The sequence below is a fragment of the Argiope bruennichi genome, chromosome 5, assembly GCF_947563725.1.
Source record: "Argiope bruennichi chromosome 5, qqArgBrue1.1, whole genome shotgun sequence".
NCBI classification, from domain to species: domain Eukaryota; kingdom Metazoa; phylum Arthropoda; class Arachnida; order Araneae; family Araneidae; genus Argiope; species Argiope bruennichi.
In genome coordinates, this window is record NC_079155.1 from 68,972,351 (window position 1) to 68,987,764 (window position 15,414).

Consider the following 15,414-nt stretch of genomic DNA (forward strand, 5'->3'; position numbering starts at 1 on the left):
TTAAATATCTTTCTGCTTTACAAATGATTGATAATGATGTCGTGCCTGTGTTACATTGAAAGGGGGATACAGTAGTTTCAGAAGGAAAAGACCCCGGAGGGCAGAAGTCTGACTTCAAGCTCATATGATGACACTCACACGCTTGCTTGCACAACTTCTTTTTATAGGGGGGCTCTTTCACACATCTCCCAGAACACAGGGTAAAGAGCAACCATGCCCAAACCCGGACTCGAACCTGGGAAAGACGCGTTAACTCGAGACCAGGAAGCCGGCTTTACAAAAGATTATCTCACACAATTGAGGGCTAATTCTATTTTTTCTTTCTTTTTTTTGGATAGCTACATATGAATATGTCGAAAAATATCAAGATTATCTCATACAATTGGGGTCTAATTCTATTTTCTTGGATGGCTACATATGAAAATAAGTCTAAAAATATCATAAAGGAACATGCTATGCAATAATATTGTAAATTTCTGATGAATGGTTTGATAAAAAATATATACATGTTATAAGTTGTGTCATTATTGGATATATATTTAAGATTATTTGGATATATAAATTTTAATAATTATTGGATGTATATTATATTACTTTTCATATCAATATTTTTATTAATATACCTTATATAAAGGAATTCCAGGTACGGAAGGAAAGTTGTTTAGAAAAAATTTTTCCCCGTCAAGGATCGATATGCAAAAACTTTAACAGCCCCACGACAATGTCACACTGCACAATGAGGACTCCCAACCCACCAGAAGCGACAAGAGAGGCGGGTAGGTGGAAAAAAATGCATACTAGTTTGAAGAAAAAGAAATCGCGTCACCATCAACTTAAAGGGAGTCATCACGATTGTCGCACAAATCAACGCTACGCAGGTGCTAGACGCAGAAAAGACGACGCGAAGCAAAATAAAATAAAGAGCCAGAAACAAAAACAGAAATGAAAGAATATTGCCTAATGCCACCTGGGCGTTCTCCCCAAACCGCCCAAAAATGCACTGACGGGGGGATTCCGCCCTAAGGAATGCAACCAGGGCGTTTGGAGTGAGATTGCCCCCGCATTTTGGGCCGTACCGGTGATGCCCATCCGTTAGATGGAGGTCGGCTGATCTATGACCTTTCCAGTTTTTTTTATATATATAAATTAAATTAATAAGAACTATCTATTGTTCTCTGTATTTCATACAACATTATTTTTTTTAAAGAAATGAAACTCTGATTACTTATTGTAATAGAATTGCAGTCTTCACATATTATTTTATTAGCTCATACATTCTATCAAGAGAGACTCTTTTGAGTATCTACAACTTTATTAACCTACAAGAAGAACGAATTAACTCGTTGCTTACCATCGATGTTATATTCTTGGTTGGTGGCAAAACTCGAGCATAGTGACACAACAACTGATCTTTATGGCAATATGCCAAAGATTTAAATACATCGAGTCTTTAGGAAATTTATGAAGAGAAAAAAACTACTTAAAAAGTTGTAACTGACTCTTTAGCTGAATATTTAAAAAGAAACTGGAAATTCCATCTAATTAAAAAAAAATGATGCAGATTCTTTCATAAGATTAAAAGCGATAGAGATGCTATCACAAAATGCTTAGAAAATAACTATAGATATAGCAGGACAAAGTTTATAGTGAGACATTTTCACTGAAAACTATTTTTTAAAAAAATAGGAGTCAAATAAGAGAAGCAAAAATTGCAGAATAATTCAATTTTATTTATTTTTAATGAAAGTATTCAATAATGTCCCTTTAAAGCTGTTCTGAAATGTAGAATGTCAATGCAAAATAAGCAATACTGATATAACATTAAACGATTTTATATTTTCACTATTGTAAGTGAATATGGATAAACAGATTTACAATCTAATGCTAGATATTAAAAAGATCTGTGCATTTTAAGACCCTATTAGGCGATAAGAAAAATCGAAATATATGATCTGATAAAACAATGCTTATGAGTATCTACAACTCTATCTATCAAATTCTACAATCTGAGTATTAATTTTTTTTTCAATAGACGAAATTTGACCTATTTTTAAATACATGAATCACTCTAATTCCTTTCTGACAACTACAGAAAGGAAAGGAAATTATACCTAAATGAAATGCAAACTTGTTTATTCCATTCTACATATTCATGAATCAGCTTGTAACAATTTTTTAACAGTGCACAAATTCTTTAAGTTTTTGTATTATGTGTCGTCTTATCACTGCAAGAAGATCTCCAAATTCATCTTATGATATTAAAATTCCTATTGTGGCACCAAGTTGTCGAGGAATTGGACTGAAAATATGAAACACTGTTGCCAAACGGGTATGCTCAAAGTCAGCATGCAAATAAGATCGCGAATCCATTAACTAGAGGAGTCTCGTCTTTTTACTAACAATTTTCCATCCAAATCAAGGAAAGTGTCAAACAGTGATTTAAAAAATATTAAAAAATAGGCCATCGATTATAATAATGAAATGGATTGGAAGTACCAGCAAATAAAAGAAAAATAAGCGGAAAAAAATCCCAGAGAATTCGACCAAACGATTATTTTTCTTATTATTATTCGAAGTCTTACATATTACCCTACGCATACAAATAACTTTAAATTGTATGCTAAGTACCTTTCACCTTCTACGTATTTCTGAAACGGGGTGTGGTTTTTTTTACAAGTAAAAACTTCTAACCTATCCATTTTTGTTGTGGAATTGCTCGTATTGTTGAAGAAAATTGAAGGATATTCAATACGAATTTGGTAGGGATTTACCAGTTCAAATGTTGATCCAATTTAGCATTCAAGGTAACCAAGGTCAAAGAATGGGGACGAGATGCTTCAGATATTGAATTTCGGTCGTAATCAGTAAGAAAATGAAACAAAAAGATACTTAATTTTCGGTGAAAGAATCTCCGCGTCCTCAATTTTGTGCCTTTTCAATTAATATTTTACATACTGGAAATGAATAATCAACCTTTAAAACTTTCAATTAATACTTTACATACTGGACATGAATAATCGACTTTAGAAACATTCAATTAATACTTTACATATTGGAAATGAATAATTAACTTTTAAAACGTTCCATTAGTATTTTACATACTGGAAATGAATAATCAACCTTTAAAACTTTTAATTAATACTTTACATACTGGACATGAATAATTAACTTTTAAAACGTTCCATTAATATTTTACATATTGGGAATGAATAATCAACCTTTAAAACGCAATTTCATTCTGAATAACTATATTACAATGTTTCAACAAATAATGAAAATGATATTCATTCAGTTTACTGAAAAAATAAAATGATGCTAAACTTTCTAAAATGAAATGTACATATTATATGTAAGTGAAATCATTATGAAATAAAAGACGATGATGAAATCAAGATATAATTCTAGAACATAAATATTGATTTTAAAAAATTGGAAAAATAAGAAAATTATTTCATTTATGTTTCATTGAGGAAGATAAATATTGTTTCATCCATTATGTATTCAATGGTACTGTTTGAAAGTTCTTACTAATTGAAAATAATTCAGTGTTACCCTAACTCTTCGCTTTCCAACGGATCAGAGAAGTAACATATAATCCGGATTAAAGTGTTAAATTACGGAAACGGCTATCATTAATTACTACTTAATCCGAAGAACACCAACAAAAAGTTTTTGCAAACAAGGATGGTAGGAAGGCAAAACCAAAATACTGCATTTAAATGAGAAAATTTGTGAAAAAACAAACAAACCAGATAATAATTTTAAATTACTCTAAAAACAGCATTTGTGATTCCATTCGATTTTTTAAAAAATGTTATTCTAACCTCTATACATAAGATAATATATTAAAATTTAGTAATTAAAATTCTTATACAGATATTAGAGTTTAAGTTTTGTAGAAAAGATGAAATCCTAACAATTTTGTGGTACATAATTTATATCAACCTGTATTGAAAAAAGAAAGAAAAAATACCGATACAGCATTTTTCCAATTTTTGAAAAAAAAAAAAAAAATACATTAAACTTGAAACACATTCCACCGCTGTTTTGAAAAATAATATTTACTTACCAGCATGTATAAATTTCTCCTTTTTAGAGCAATTAACTATATGCTTCTCTGATTTTTTTTTTTTTTTTTTTTTTTTGTTCTACGATTTAAACTTTGAAACTTTTTATTAGACGGGAAAATAAGAACATATGATTTCAGTCAAAAGTCATCATCCTCAGAACTCATTATATACGGCTTAATTTAATTAAAATTGTACTTAATTACTGTTTGATTAATGTCCTACCATAATTTTGATGCCCATTAAATAACCATTTAATAAATATGATGAAACAGAAAATCGTTTCAGTTCTTACAAAAATTTAATTATATTAATATTGAAAAAAAGATTTTAAAAATATGTGTTAAAATAAAAAAAAAATAAAAATATCTCGGGTAAAAACATAAAACACATTTTACCACAGAAACAGCTTATGAAAACTTGAAAAAAAAAAATTAAGCAGTTTTTTTTGGTAATTACTTTATCAAGGTATTACCCACTATAAACAATATTGCCAATGTTTAAGGCAATTTATTTTTCCTTTCCGTTATATGGAGGAGGTACTGCACCTTATTAATGACTGCAGAATCTTTTCGAAATTGCCTTATTTTATACCATCCATAAAACAAAAACAAAAGCCATGCCTTATTATTTCAGGGAAAAAATATTATCTTCCTATAGCAAAAAGCGGAAATAAAAATAATAAGAGGCAACAAGCAAGTGACCGCGCAATTTATAAAACAAGCAGGACCGGCAAAATGGTCCAGATTGAAAACACCTCAAGGCGCCCGCACCCGCTTCAATAAAAACCGATTACAGCATGTGTGAAGGGGGTTGGGGGTGGAGGGTGGGAGTGTTGCCAAAACAGGCTGCCCAATTACGACAGGATTGACCATCCAGAGGGATGATGCGGAATTAATTATCTCAACTTGGATGTTAGGATGGGGGAGGTTGTAGCGACCTTGTTCCGCGTTCCCTCTTCTGTAGAGCATATGGTCAACGGAATCCGCCTACAACTATTAACAGACACCTGTTGAATGAAGGTGCGTTACGCCGTGAAAAAGGACGGGATTTGCAGGTTCTTAGGGGAGCAACTCCATATTGAGAGAAATGGCGGAAGAAGACTTATTTTATTTTTGTAAATACTATTTTCTCAGAATATGTCCTTTTATTTGTGATTAAAGTTATTTGTCATTAACGAATTGTTAATTTATTATTAATTGTTATTAACGAATGGTTAATTTATTATTAATTGCTACTAACGAATTGTAAATTTATTATTAATTGTTATTAACGAATAGTTAATTTATTATCAATTGCTACTAACGAATTGTAAATTTATTATTAATTGTTATTAACGAATAGTTAATTTATTATTAATTGCTACTAACGAATTGTAAATTTATTATCAATTATTATTAACGAATTGGTAATTTGTTATCAAAGAATATTCCTGTAATTTTATTTATAGCATTTCGAGGTTTGTTGGCATTTTTTTGTATGCAATGCATATGCATTAAAGAATATTCATTGGAGGATTAATTTAATACAGATTTTTATGTTATTGCCATTGATTGTAATAAAAAGGTTTAACTTAAATTGTCAAATATAAATATAATTTTTATTTGTGGTTGATCTTATTTTTACTTAAATTGGAGAAATGATTTTTTAACATATGCTAGTGCAGGTTTCTAATGAGAATTCTTTGAAACATTAATATTCGCAATCTAAATATTACAAACAAAGAAATATACAATACTACTTTTAAAGACATTAGTATGAATGAATTAGTTTACAGTTTAAATTTTGATAATAAATAGAAGCATAAATGCAATATTGCGTATAAAAGTAATGAGATCATTACAAATCTTTTAATGTAAATCAATAATCATCTTTAGACATCAGCGAAATCATTAATATATAAATTATCCATCAATTCTGCGATCTCTTGGCTGCACTTTATTATTTTTTATCATAAAAGTCTTTATTTAAATTATTTCAGCTTCGTTAATGAAAATATAGAAATTTTTACATTTACGAGAATATGATATCTTTATGCGGTCAAAAACTAAAGTTTATACATTGCAATAATAATTAAATAGTTTTGGAATCTTAATTCTGAGGAATATTTCGTAAGCCAAAAATATTCCATAAGCCATTTAATAAAATAGAGTAAAGGAACACGAATTTGTATAACATCCCGCAATTTGTTATATGAAACGAGAACTTAGAGGGAAGTCCCTCTCTGAACAATAAGTGAGTTATATGTATAACTCATCACGTCCCATCAGCAGCTTTTGTCAGTCCCATATCACAGTCACCTGGTGGTCAGACAAAAATCAACCGGATGCCATCTTTTTTTCACTTGTAGTCATCTTCTACTACGACAACTTTTCTAGAAATTCGAATGGCCCGCGGCCATTCGATAAAGTATCATAATTGACTCGGGTGGTTTATTTATTCTATTATTTCGCTTCTCGACAAAGAACACCAGCTGCTCTGCGGTTTCGTCAGGACAAAAAGTAGAAATGGTTTTTTTCCCGCCTTAAACAAAGGTTGCACGAAGACCAGACATCGTCGATGTCAACAGCATATGCCATACGATCGCGTCTTACCATCCGTGACGGCAGTTAAGGTTATAGCGTTTTCCAGATATATTTATTAAAAGATATATTAATGAAAACTAATGAATTTTCTAGCACTTGGTCACAGAATTGCTCATTTTATCTCATTGAGTTGAAATATTTATTACAATAATATGATTAAGTTTATATTAAAATATGTTAAATGATTTGATTTGAACAGCAAATTATTTCAAAGGAGTTTAAATTGACATTTATTTAGTAAGGTAATCATTAAGAAATGCATGCCCGCCAAATTTCACATGAAATACAGCTATTTCTTTTTAATGTAAAGATTCAGAATCTAAAAATTTGCAAAACATTTATTTTTATAAATTGTTTTGTCTGAATATTAAAAGTATTCTTGTTGAAAGAGGAAGTATTTCCTTTACTTCCATTAAATATTTCAATCGTTTACACCAAAGGTAATTCTCTTATTTTGCATAAGTATCTGTTTTCGAAAACAATTTATTTATTTCATTTAAAATAATTAGCACTCTCTCACATTACACTAGGCATTGAAAAAGAGTTTTAGTTCCTAGAACAAAGCACACAATTAAAAAATTATGCTACTCATTTCCTCTTTTTTAAATTGGAAGTAACATTTCTTCTCATTCTGTTGTGTCTACTTATTTTAGTAAGCACGAGTTTATTATAATGCATTAATAAGCTTCCTTCCAGAAAACTGTTAAACACTGAAAATAAAATTAACCTGTTAACCGGATGTGACGAAATATTTAAATGCGAAAGGACTTGAATGAAAGTTAACTATCCGGTTAGCAGATTAATGATAAAATTAAGAACTATATCTAAAATAAAACCAAGAATATTGTCCAAGGTTTTTATTGTAAATCATTTTGATATATTTATAGATTTAAACATCCAAGAAAATATTTCTGTTGAACAGAAACTATATACCTTGTTAGGAGGAGAAGAACACTTTATATAATCCATTATGCCTTTATAGGATAATCTTTTTTAGTACAGGAAAATTAAAATATTATTGGTTTCAGATTAAATCAAAGAAAGTAATTAAGTAAAAAAAAAATCTTCTTTCTTTTTAGATAAAATAAATTTTATTTGATAATGAGCTCGAGTAATTAATAAGCAATTGATAATAAAAATATTTCTTCAAAGTTTAAGATAAGAAGAAATATATTTATAATATTAAAATTAGCTTTCTTATCTTAATATTATAATTTCTTTATAATATTAAGATAAGAAAGTTTCCTTTCTATCGGAAAATAATGCGGAACTGATGGCAGTCGTTTCTTCGGCTTTAAGCATTGGAATAGTATGATGCAATAATAATTATTCGATAGTTAATTTGATTATTAAAATCGCATTTTGCCGTCAAAGTATTTATTAATATTTTGCTTATGTTTCCTTGAGCTATTAAGAAACAGGAACCTTAATCAGTACTGATAATAAAATCTGCCGTAGCCATGTAAAACCTAATTTGGTTCATTGTAAATTAATTTGATATGTTGCATTCAATTTTATTGTAATTATAATTTCCTTCAAAAAGAGGAAAGTCAGTATGCCTGGCTTTACTTATATTCTGCAAAACAAATTCTGTACTTGAAAATGTGAATAGAATTAATACCTTAAGAATTTATATATTTTAATTACCTGTATGAAGGAAAAGGTGGTTTCTTAAATTGGTTTGTTTGCTGAAACCTCTGTTGCAAATGTGACATTTGTAGGGCCAAGAGCCGTTGTGGACATACATATGACTTTTCAGGTCGCCAGGTGTTGGGAAGGATTTGGAGCATAGATTGCATTTGTGCGGTTTTTCCTGAAAAAGCAAATAGATAAACAATTATGCATAACTTCTAAAATTATAAAAGGATACGTATAACTCTTATATTTTTGACATAGTTATTATATCTAAATTCAGAAAGGACTTTGAAATGAATTTCACGTACATAACTTTTCTGTATAAAAAAACATTATATTAATTACATTTATAGAACGAGGATTCTATTTTTACAAATAAAAATTGCTGCGCACATTTTAAAAAAAATTAAGGTCATTAAAGAGATAATTGGAAATTTGGAAGTAAATCCGTGAACATATTTAAAACATCTGAAATGCCGCTAAAAGCGAAATAGCGGAATGATTAAAGAATACATTAGAAGTTTTTAAATGTAAGTTTACTTTATGAATGATCTGAAGGAATGATTGCGCATTTGTGAAATGTAGGAAAACCCCGGAATTCGACTTTGAATTTCTGGGGATTACCTTATTACGGATTTCTGATTGAAAAGATGGGAATTTTCGTTTCAGATTACTATTAATTTTAATTTTAATTAAACTAAAGTATTTTAAGTAATATTAGATAAAGAATCCGCTTGCTTAATTTTTTTTATGTTTATACAGGAAATAAGAAGATGAAAGGGCCCGAGTAATTATAAACAGCGCTTATACGATTCCTTGTAAGCATAATTTGTTATGAAATTTTCCAGCTAATTAGAAGTTATTTTGGTTTTATTTATGACTGTAAACTAAATATTTTGCCGTATGAATTATAAATATTTGTAATATAGGTTATAAATTTTAGCTATTCATGAGATAAATAATTCAAATTAAGATGGATGAATGAATCATTAAAAAATGCGCCATATTTCTTTTCAATGTTTTAGATTACGTAAATAAGGTAAAAAGAGAAGTAAAGATAATAAATCAAATCTTGAAATTAGAATTACATACACAATCTTATGAATTTCCTATTTGCTTCATTAATCTAGATAAGCATATTTTTCAATCTTTATAGGCCTGATAGGATGATTAAGCCATCAAAAGTTTTTATCATCCTTTAAGCCTATGCTGTTTAGACTATTTTAAGTGTAGGTCGATGAATAATACATATAATATTCACATAATATTCACCCGAGTCCAAAATCTTCTCTTCAACCCACTCCCACTCCATTCAACAAGAGGATAAAGACCCAACAACACAAACTAAAATTCTAGGATCTTTATCACAACACACAGAGGACCAAGTGTCAACCAGATCTCGACTGTGGGCAGCTTCAGTATATCACCTCCTGTTACCATCAAGTATCTCGTCCTATCTACTGGTGTGATCTTGATGAAACGCCGCGTACTTTTTACTCTGTGCTGGAAGTTTTTTCATCCGCGCCCATAGCTTAAGGCTAGCAGCAGCGTCTGTGGTATTGTACAAAATACTCACGTGTTTAGCAGTTCTATTCTGCCGGTACCACACCTCAAATTAAGAGGCTATAATACCTTAGTATTTGGATTAGGGGGCACCCTATGCCAACCCTACCCGTGTTGGTACCATCTCGGTAATGTTCCAAAAGGAGCGGTTGATGAACCACGCGCACACCCATATATTCGCCAATTTTTCTTCGCTTCCTTCCAGGGCAGATTATTAAGTTTTGCTTTTCATCGACCGCTGCATTTAAAGGCTTTTGCACTACTTGGGTATTTATTATTTATTTTTCTTCGTTGGCGATGGCGTTATCCGATGTGCAAGAAGTTGCTTTGGTACAACAGCCGATACTACTACCTCCTTGTGTTGCCTAATCAAACTGGTTTACATTGCTGTATTAGCATACACATTGCCTTGTAAATAGGTGTTTAAGTCCTAATGACAAGGTACTTATTTAAAGAGGATCAAAAGGAGGGGACAAACTCATCATGCCGAGGATAAAGAATGAGTTGTTTATGATTGGTCTTATGTCAAGCTAAACAAGCTGACCTAAGTTATGCTCTTATAATTCCTTTCTTCATAATCTTTAGTTTTACTTGTCTTCTTTATAAAATCCTTTGAAATTTTTTTCTCATATATTTAACATAGGATAATAGGTGGATCATAACAGTATTCAAATGCAAAACTTCCTATCCTTTACATGACAGGAATACAATAAATTAAAAAAAAAACGGATCAAAGCTGGTTCATATTACCTTTATTGCAATGCGAAACATTTAACCTTTTTAAAATCTCGAAGAGTTCAGATGCTATGGATAGTTATGAATAGTTTAACTGCGGATTTATCATCTTATATATTTAATTAAATAACATAGGTAAAATTGACTACTAAATTATTCAAGATTAACTTTATAAAAAAAGAAATATAAATTAAATATATTTAATGTTAATAATATAACATTAAATATATATGTAATGTAAATCTGAAAAATAGGTAAATTTTTATAAAGTTGAATTAAAAAATGTTAATATTTTTAAATGAAGAGACAGAGTATATAGCCTTTGCATTTGATAAGTATGAATTTTATTTTTGACAGAATACTTCTGAAGTTAAATATTTAGCGTAATGAAAAGCATTGTATTGCAAAGCTCTTGTTATGTAATAAAGTTAATCTCAAAACCAACAATGGAATAAAATATTTCAAAAATTGTTCCCTTCATTTTGTTTGTGAAATATTGCAACAGATTTATGATTTAATCCAAACGTAGAAGAAAATCTTGAAAAATTTAAAATAAAACAAGTATCTTTCGATTTTATATTCATTATTCCATGGTTAACTATAATATGCATTAGATTTTTCATATACGTTTTCTCTAGAAATTTATGCCACTTTAAATAATCTTCAAAAGAACATTTTTTTTGGTTATTCTGAAAGATCAAATGAACCTTCAATCAAAATTCAAACTGATTCCAACAAGATTAGATTACAAAGTGCATACAGTAGAGAAACCACACGGCAAAAAGCATTCAGTATTGCCAACTAATTCCCAGATTCTCCTTTGTAAGATTAGCTTACAAAGTGCATAAAGTAGAGGAATCACACGGATAAAAGCATTCAGTATTGTCAAGTTAGAAGTAAAATATCACTCATCACTTAATATAAGCAAAATAACATTTTCTCTAAACTCTCAAACGGTTAATATTTCTATTATTATTTTGGACGAAAGACATTATAAAAAATTATCATTATTAACAGGAAAAGAAAAAGACATTAAGAAAAATTATCATTGTTAACAGGAAAAGAAAAAGACATTATTTATGAGCAAAGCTTTGAGACCTACTTTCATACGATTATAAAATAAATCAATCTTTTTATATCAATTTCCACTTATTCCACAACACGGTTCGTATAATTTGAAGAACATCTTTACTGGCTGGATTATTAAAGTTTACTTTCATCGATTATATTTCACCTTATTTGCTCACGAAGCAATAAAAGCAACATTTTCAAGTTTTTCTAGTCATTAGAAACTAAGTTTGCATATTAAAAAACAAACAAACAAAAGGTCGATATATCACCCAGAGGATAAATGCAACCAATCAATTGTTGAAAGAATCGGAAAATCAAAAACGTACTTAGGGAAAAAGTAAACGAGCAGACGATCGATATCATTAAGAGTTATTTGTTTGTCAGTTGATTGCCTTTTAATTATCAATTCACAAAGGAAAAAGAACAAAACAAAAATATCTTTGCATTTACCGATAACTTGACTGCCAGATATATCTTACAGACCTGTTTCTGAAAGGACGAAGGAGGAAGAAAGTTCACAGAAAAACGTAACGATCGCTCTTATTGGAATCAAGTCCAAGAGCAAATGCGGCAAACAAAGCACGACCTAAACGATTGCTGATAAGAATTCGTTAATGATAGCGACTTTTTTTTATTAATCATGATTCCATCTTCAAATATTGTTCACGATTTAGCGGAGATCTTTCGTTTTTAATGAATTAAACATTTCAGCAAATAATAATGAATGTTTTAACATATATAAACCAGGCAGAGAGTCCCCCCGAAAACTTTCTCGTGTTCTCTCTAATAAAGGACTAATTATCTTTCTCTGTCCACATAAAATTGTAGACCTTGGATAAGACCATGAATGCTTTGCATGTCGCTGATGAATAACAGTAATGAAATATTGATATTAGGAGTGAATTTAGTAATTTTACTGAATCTATCGTGTGACCTTTGGCGATATTTTTCGGGTTAGCAACCCGAAAATTGAATTTATTTTTTTAGACACATGTTTTCCCAACCAACTGAAACCAAAATTTTATGCAGAACTAGAATTGTAGACACATGCAGATTTATATTGATTTGAATGATTTTGTTTTTGATTTACTACATTTACATGCAGGCGGAAATGTTGGCGACGGACTGTTGGCTTCTTGACGGATTTGGTTACAAATTTAATAGGTAGCTATCCATAAGATGTTAAATTTATGTACTAAATTTTATTTATCCAAATTTTATCCCTCTTGATTTTGTAATTATTGTGTTAATTTATGTTTTGACAGCTTAGCAAAAATGTATATATATATATATATATATATATTCAAATGGATTTCGCTCAAAATTTGATAGAAAACTACAAATTTGAGGTAAAGACTATATACCAAATTTCATCCGTTTAACTCGAATCGTTTTTGCATTATCGTATTCAGATACAGCCATAATTTTAAATATGTACTTTTTGACTCCAAGGAGGTCTGAAACATAAAGCCATTTTAAACTTTTGAGTTCAATTTTTTTTGAAGATTACAATACTTTCTGTAAACTTTATAGACGAGAAAGTACAAACAATGCTGATTTTTCAGTTTTCGTCTTTTAAAAATGTGTCATTTCGCTAAATCAAATCAGTTCTTTAAAATTAATTAGAATGTATTAATTATGAATTTTTAATAAAATCGACATTTTTTTTTCCTACTTACGAATGTGTCTACAAAATTGTATTAAAATTTTGACATTATACTTCTTTTTTAGAATATGGATGAACAAAATTAGATGATTTACTGTTGAATGAAATATTTGACGTTGATTAAAATTGCACTAAAGCAAACAACATAGCCCGGCATCTAAAAAAAAAAATCTATGACAGAAGATTTATACTGGAATAGCATCAATACTTATAGATTTTTGAAAGCATATGTATTGGCCTCGAAATACAAATCTTTGAAAAACAAAATCAGCTTAAAACTAGGACAATTCCAACGTATATTATTTACTTTAAAAATTGTATTTAAATAGAATCCCTTACAAGATAAGTAAGTTTAAAGTAAAAGAGATAACGGAAAAAATAATTCGCATTGCTGAAATACCCATTTTTTTTTTTTTTTTTTTTTTTGTTTAAGTGAAGTTGAATTACAGCAAATATAACTTTTGCAATATACATATTACAGCAAATATAAATTTTGTTCAAAATCAAAAATTTTAACTTTTAAAATTTTTGACCTAACCAATTAAAAAATTCAAAAGAAGAGGCATTTTAGAATTATTCAATGAACTATATATAACGGCATATAGCCAAAATTAAAAATCTATAATTGTTACAAAAGTAAAAAAAAAAAAAAAAAAAAAAAAAAAAAACTAATATTATTTGCACATTTCTAAACGTATTGAAAATCAAAAGGGTTTCATTTTGATAATGAGCAAGAAAATCCACTTTTTTCATAGATGTCACTTGTTCATATGTATATAATATCATTGACAATAATTTACAATTCCATGCATGAAAAAAAAATTGATTTGGTATAAATACAAGATATATTTGTATTTGGTCAAAATACAAGATGATATCCGGTGTGTTTAATTTGGTTTTTATTCATGACAATGTCACTATGTTATTCTAAATTTTATTATTAAGCATTACGGTAATTAAAATTATTAATTAATTTTTGCTTTAAAATTTTTATTAAATTTACAAAAATTTAAAAATTTCCGCGATCTGAACTCATGATCAATTTGTGGATCAAAAGCTTTATTTAGCAACCTATGATTCAAATCGATATTAATTTAAACGAAATCATAAAATTCAAAACCCGCACTGAACTCTAAGATAAATACAAAATATCTAGATACTAATTATATAATTAAAAATTATATTCTCAGTTTGTTCTTAGTACCAAAATTATCATTTTCACGGTAAAGGAACAAAAATTTGTTTCAAAGGGGGAGTGGTGTTCGCTTCTCTTACATTACATCTGTAACGCCACTGGAAATGAAGTAGGCGGAGTGTGCAAATTACGAAGACCTTGCATCAGTATCATCCAGATAATATCTCGAAATCTTCAGTAGCTCATTAAATGAAAGTAGCAGTATGGCAGGGTGCAAGAATTAATGAGCTTTTTTTGGCGGCGGTATGTCTTGGCCTTAAGAAACGTCGTGATATTGCACCTGCGCAATAAGGGTAAAAACAAAACAAAAAAACCCTTATTGCCATCATTAAATACGAAAAGATCTGTAACACACGCTTCTTTTAAGGTAGATCACGTCAGTGGTGGCCGTGCTACAGCGAAAATCGTGAACATCTACTTTGTAGTTTTTGACACTCTAATTATTATAACTACAACTAGTGGGGCTGCTGTTTTTCATTTCTTCTACTAGGCAATGGTAATAAGAATCGATGGATGGAAAAGCAGCTTATTCTGATTAATCTGAGTCGGCGATGACATTTGTTTTCTTTGGTTGGTAACGAAATTGACAAATCGTGACATCGGAGGAAGAAATCACTGTGTGAAATCGCGAAAGGCTACTGGATTCCGAACACGATGGAATCCATTCTTTTTTTAACCTGTTCTTTTCCAAAGGCCAAATTGCTTGAGAGCAATTTTCTCATAAGCATAATAATTTTAAAGGGTCTGCTGTGGAGCATCATATGTCTGATAAAGAAAGAGAAAAGAGTAAACGCCCTTGTGCTTTTCGGCAGTTAGTGGCATCACCTTATCTCGTTAACAGCAGGGGGAGAAAATGCGGAAACGGGTGATGGTATTTTGGTGAATTTTCTTTCTTTC

At 29.7% G+C, this 15,414-nt stretch overlaps 1 protein-coding gene across 1 annotated transcript in view; it reads right to left on the reverse strand.

Annotated features, from left to right (window-relative positions):
- LOC129969520 (zinc finger protein 70-like) overlaps positions 1-15,414 on the reverse strand; it is a 104,107-nt gene that overhangs the window by 29,558 nt on the left and 59,135 nt on the right. The window contains exon 6 of the mRNA XM_056084127.1: positions 8,300-8,465. Within this exon, the coding sequence (XP_055940102.1) occupies positions 8,300-8,465 (166 nt within the window). The remainder of the gene's footprint in view (positions 1-8,299; positions 8,466-15,414) is intronic.